General features: G+C 42.3%; 1 protein-coding gene across 1 annotated transcript in view; it reads left to right on the top strand.

Moving 5' to 3' along the window:
- Window positions 1-6,443, top strand: part of slc5a10 (solute carrier family 5 member 10) — a 99,052-nt gene that overhangs the window by 88,727 nt on the left and 3,882 nt on the right. The window contains exon 13 of the mRNA XM_062033242.1: window positions 1,521-1,736. Within this exon, the coding sequence (XP_061889226.1) occupies window positions 1,521-1,736 (216 nt within the window). The remainder of the gene's footprint in view (window positions 1-1,520; window positions 1,737-6,443) is intronic.

Here is a 6,443-nt window from a genome sequence, read left to right on the forward strand (position 1 = left end):
TTTGGTTTAAGCATTAGATACCTTTTTACCTGCACGCTGCCTCCCGCATCTACTTTGTTTTAGCAATCAAGAATATTTCAGTTGTTTTTATCCTTCTTTGTGGGGACATTGTTGTCATGTCATGTTCAGATGTACTTTGTGGACGCCGTCTTTGCTCCACAGTAAGTCTTTGCTGTCGTCCAGCATTCTGTTTTTGTTTACTTTGTAGCCGGTTCAGTTTTAGTTTCGTTCTGCATAGCCTTCCCTAAGCTTCAATGCCTTTTCTTAGGGGCACTCACCTTTTGTTTATTTTTGGTTTAAGCATTACACACCTATTTACCTGCACTCTGCCTCCCGCATCTACTTTGTTTTAGCAATCAAGAATATTTCAGTTGTTTTTCATCCTTCTTTGTGGGGACATTGTTGATTGTCATGTCATTTTCGGATGTACATTGTGGACGCTGTCTTTGCTCCACAGTAAGTCTTTGCTGTCGTCCAGCATTCTGTTTTTGTTTACTTTGCAGCCGGTTCAGTTTTAGTTTCGTTCCGCATAGCCTTCCCTAAGCTTCAATGCCTTTTCTTAGGGGCACTCACCTTTTGTTTATTTTTGGTTTAAGCATTAGACACCTATTTACCTGCACCCTGCCTCCCGCATCTACTTTGTGTTAGCAATCAGGAATATTTCAGTTGTTTTTATCCTCCTTTGTGGGGACATTGTTGATTGTCATGTCATGTTCGGATGTACATTGTGGATGCCGTCTTTGCTCCACAGTAAGTCTTTGCTGTCGTCCAGCATTCTGTTTTTGTTTACTTTGCAGCCGGTTCAGTTTTAGTTTCGTTCCGCATAGCCTTCCCTAAGCTTCAATGCCTTTTCTTAGGGGCACTCACCTTTTGTTTATTTTTTGGTTTAAGCATTAGATACCTTTTTACCTGCACGCTGCCTCCCGCATCTACTTTGTTTTAGCAATCAAGAATATTTCAGTTGTTTTTATCCTTCTTTGTGGGGACATTGTTGTCATGTCATGTTCAGATGTACTTTGTGGACGCCGTCTTTGCTCCACAGTAAGTCTTTGCTGTCGTCCAGCATTCTGTTTTTGTTTACTTTGTAGCCGGTTCAGTTTTAGTTTCGTTCTGCATAGCCTTCCCTAAGCTTCAATGCCTTTTCTTAGGGGCACTCACCTTTTGTTTATTTTTGGTTTAAACTTTAGACACATTTTTACCTGCACTATGCCTCCCGCTGTTTCCGGCATCTACAAAGCAATTAGCTACCTGCTGCCACCTACTGATATGGAAGAGTATTACAGGGTTACTCTGCCGAGCTCTAGACAGCACCGACACTCAACAACAACAACGCATCATTTGCAGACTATAATTACTGCTTTGCAAACAATATTTTTAACCCAAATAGGTGAAATTAGATCATCTCCCACGGCACAACCAGACTGTATCTCACGGCCGCGGCACAGTGGTTGAAAAACACTGGTCTCTGCTACATGAAGATGAAGAAAAAGTAATGATTATGTGTGTTTTCTTGTCGCCAGGGTGCATTCTGGGGCCTGATGGTGGGTCTGGTGGTGGGGGTGTGCAGGATGGTGCTGGAGTTTGCCTTCCCCCCCGCCAGGTGCGGCGTGCTGGACTCGGCGCCCGCCGTCCTGCGCGACGTGCACTACCTCCACTTCGCCATCCTGCTGTGCGGCCTCACCGCCATCGTGGTCGCCACCATCTCGCTGCTGACGCCGCCGCCCAGCCACGAGCAGGTACACACACACACACACACACACACACACACACACACACACACACACACACACATTTGACAGCTGTGTGGCCCAGTTTAGAAAAGCCAATATCCAAGTCCATACATCAACAATCCAGCAGAGTGAAGTTCCTCACAGTCCAGTACAACTTTTGGCAATGATCTGCTGACATGACTCTGACCTGCGTGTCAAGCAGGAGTGCTGCCTCACTAGCAGTATTTCATGTCACACCAAACACATAAACAGTCACCTGCTGCTGCAAAAAAAGAAAAAGATACAAACCCCGTTTCCATATGAGTTGGGAAATGGTGTTAGATGTAAATATAAACGGAATACAATGATTTGCAAATCATTTTCAAGCCATATTCAGTTGAATATGCTACAAAGACAACATATTTCATGTTCAAACTCATTTTTTTGTGCAAATAATCATTAACTTTAGAATTTCATGGCTGCAACACGTGCCAAAGTAGTTGGGAAAGGGCATGTTCACCACTGTGTTACATGGCCTTTCCTTTTAACAACACTCAGTAAAGGTTTGGGAACTGAGGAGACACATTTTTGAAGCTTCTCAGGTGGAATTCTTTCCCATTCTTGCTTGATGTACAGCTTAAGTTGTTCAACAGTCCGGGGGTCTCCCTTCTGCTATTTTAGGTGCCACACATTTTCAATGGGAGACAGGTCTGGACTACAGGCAGGCCAGTCTAGTACCCGCACTCTTTTACTATGAAGCCACGCTGTTGTAACACGTGGCTTGGCATTGTCTTGCTGAAATAAGCAGGGGCGTCCATGGTAACAACATATGTTGCTCCAAAAGCTGTATGTACCTTTCAGCATTAATGGTGCCTTCACAGATGTGTAAGTTACCCATGTCTTGGCCACTAATACACCCCCATACCATCATACATGCTGCCTTTTACACTTTGCGCCTACAACAATCCGGATGGTTCTTTTCCTCTTTGACGTCCACAGTTTCCAAAAACAATTTGAAATGTGGACTCGTCAGACCACAGAACACTTTTCCACTTTGTATCAGTCCATCTTAGATGAGCTCAGGCCCAGCCAAGCCGACGGCGTTTCTGGGTGTTGTTGATAAAACGGTTTTCGCCTTGCATAGTAGAGTTTTAACTTGCACTTACAGATGTAGCGACCAACTGTAGTTACTGACAGTGGCTTTCTGAAGTGTTCCTGAGCCCATGTGGTGATATCCTTTACACACTGATGTGGCTTGTTGATGCAGTACAGCCTGAGGGATGGAAGGTCACGGGCTTAGCTGCTTACCTGCAGTGATTTCTCCACATTCTCTCAACCCTTTGATGATATTACGGAGCGTAGATGGTGAAATCCCTAAATTCCTTGCAATAGCTGCTTGAGAAAGGTTGTTCTTAAACCGTTCAACAATTTGCTCAGGCATTTGTTGACAAAGTGGTGACCCTCGCCCCATCCTTGTTTGTGAATGACTGAGCATTTCATGGAATCTACTTTTACACCCAATCATGGCACCCACCTGTTCCCAATGAGCCTGCACACCTGTGGGATGTTCCAAATAAGTGTTTGATGAGCATTCCTCAACTTTATCAGTATTTATTGCCACCTTTCCCAACTTCTTTGTCACGTGTTGCTGCCGTCAAATTCTAAAGTTAATGATTATTTGCAAAAAATAAAAAATGTTTATGAGTTTGAACATGAAATATGTTGTCTTTGTAGCATATTCAACTGAATATGGCTTGAAAATGATTTGCAAATCATTGTATTCCGTGTATATTTACATCTAACACCATTTCCCAACTCATATGGAAACAGGGTTTGTATAAAAGTGCACTCAAAAATGTCAAAGCTGTGTTGTTGGATGTTGCCGTGTCAGCAAAAGAGGAGTGATCACATGATTGTTACTCATGAAACATCACAGACTAACTCCCAACTCCTTTTGGCCACAACGTTGACATTCTTTCTGTCATTGCTTGGAATGTTATTGACCAGAGCTAAAAGCTGGAATGCAGTTCAGCAAGTAGCAACTTGCACTTCTTTTTTTTTTTTACCTATTGTTCACAATTATTATGAGAAACAAGAAGACAGAAGTTGTTGTTTGTTTTTTTACTACTTCTAAAACATACAAGTACTTTTTTTTTTTTTACAGACATGACGCACAGAGTACTTACAAGCATATTTTAACATCCATCCATTTTCTACCGCTTGTCCCTTTTGGGGTTGCCGGAGCCTATCTCAGCTGCATTCGGGCGGAAGGCGGGGTACACCCTGGACAAGTCGCCACCTCATCGCAGATAGACAACATTCACACACTAGGGACCATTTAGTGTTGCCAATCAGGTGCAAGTCTTTGGAGGTGGGAGGGGCCTATCCCTAGGTGCAGGTCTTTGGAGGTGGGAGGGGCCTATCCCTAGGTGCATGTCTTTGGAGGTGGGAGGGGCCTATCCCCAGGTACAATGTCTTTGGAGGTGGGAGGGGCCTATCCCTAGGTGCATGTCTTTGGAGGTGGGAGGGGCCTATCCCCAGGTGCATGTCTTTGGAGGTGGGAGGGGCCTATCCCTAGGTGCATGTCTTTGGAGGTGGGAGGGGCCTATCCCTAGGTGCATGTCTTTGGAGGTGGGAGGGGCCTATCCCCAGGTGCATGTCTTTGGAGGTGGGAGGGGCCTATCCCTAGGTGCATGTCTTTGGAGGTGGGAGGGGCCTATCCCCAGGTGCATGTCTTTGGAGGTGGGAGGGGCCTATCCCTAGGTGCATGTCTTTGGAGGTGGGAGGGGCCTATCCCTAGGTGCATGTCTTTGGAGGTGGGAGGGGCCTATCCCCAGGTGCATGTCTTTGGAGGTGGGAGGAAGCCGGAGTAGAACCCACGCAGTCACGGGGAGAACATGCAAACTCCCGAGCTTAGGATCGAACCCATGACCTTCGAATTGTGAGGCAGATGCACTAACCCCTCTACCGCCGTGCTGCCCATATTTTGAACATATTTTGGCTTAAAAACTCACAATAGTGTTGAATAGAATAGAATGAGATGAAAAGCAAGTCCAGTATCAGTGCGACAGTCTAGAAATATGCAAAACAGAGGAAAGGAAAGAGAAGAAAATGAAAACTAGTGCAAAAGGAGGTAAGGTGCACAGTCCAGTCCTGAGAACCGATGTGTTGTTTAGATACTAGACTATATACAGAAGCATTCAGACTCGTCAAACTTGCACACAGAGAGGTGCTCAACTATCAAATCAGTAGCTATAAAGCTATATATAAAAATATATTGACGCTATAAAAGCTTTGGGGCGGTATAGCTCGGTTGGCATAGTGGCCGTGCCAGCAACTTGAGGGTTCCAGGTTCGATCCCCGCTTCTGCCAACCTAGTCACTGCCGTTGTGTCCTTGGGCAAGACACTTTACCCACCTGCCACCCACACTGCTTTAAATGTAACTTAGATATTGTAAAATGTAAACAAACGGGTGGATCTAATGCAGGGGTGTCCAAAGTGCGGCCTGGGGGCCATTTGCGGCCCGCAGCTAAATGTTTAGCGGCCCGCCACACATTCTGGAAATGCTATTGCAAAAATTTAAAAAAACATTAAAAAAAAGTGTAATGAGGTGAAATCTGACTAGAAAAAGTTGCAATGTTGACACAAAAGCTGCCATGCAGGCTGTTTTTTTTTCTTCTTTTGTCTATCTTTCTTTCTTCTTTTTTCGCCATTGATCCAAAAAAAAAGAAAAGAATCAATGTTATAATGAATTATTGACCTATTCAAGGCTCCAATTATTTCAAATATTTCACTTGAAAATGTTTTATGTGGGAAATATTGCATATATTGTGTGGTTGCCATACAAAAACATCAACGTTTTCTTTGACAAAAGAGCATAAAACAAACAAAATAATAGTCCGAACATAAAATGGACAGATATATCTGGAGTTGATCTCGTAACTTAAGTGTTGAAAGTTAAAAAAAACAACTAATAAAAATGTATCACTTTCTGAGTGGAGCACCTTTTGGATCCTAAATATATTTAATGGGATTTTATTTATCTTTTTACTGTGATTACTCAAAAATAATAATGAATTAAAATTAGGGATGTCCGATAATGGCTTTTTGCCGATATCCCATATTGTCCAACTCTTTAATTACCGATACCGATATCAACCGATACCGATATCAACCGATACATACAGTCGTGGAATTAACACATTATTATGCCTAATTTGGACAACCAGGTATGGTGAAGATAAGGTACTTTTTAAAAAAAATAAATAAATAAGATAACTAAATTAAAAACATTTTCTTGAATAAAAAAGAAAGTAAAACAATATAAAAACAGTTACCGGTACATAGAAACTAGTAAATAATGAAAATGAGTAAAATGAAGTGTTAAAGGTTAGTACTATTAGTGGAGCAGCAGCACGCACAATCATGTGTGCTTACGGACTGTATCCCTTGCAGACTGTATTGATATATATTGATATATCATGTAGGAAGCAGAATATTAATAACAGAAAGAAATGGGGTAGGGAGGTTTTTTGGGTTGGTGCACTAATTGTAAGTGTATCTTGTGTTTTTTATGTTGATTTAATTAAAAAAAAACAAAAAACAAAAAAAAACAAAAAACGATACAGATAATAAAAAAAACGATACCGATAATTCCGATATTACATTTTAACGCATTTATCCCTAATTAAAATCAATGGTGTCTTGCATTATTGATCTTTTTAAGGCTCTAA

The sequence above is a fragment of the Entelurus aequoreus genome, linkage group LG22 (assembly GCF_033978785.1).
Source record: "Entelurus aequoreus isolate RoL-2023_Sb linkage group LG22, RoL_Eaeq_v1.1, whole genome shotgun sequence".
Lineage (NCBI taxonomy): Eukaryota > Metazoa > Chordata > Actinopteri > Syngnathiformes > Syngnathidae > Entelurus > Entelurus aequoreus.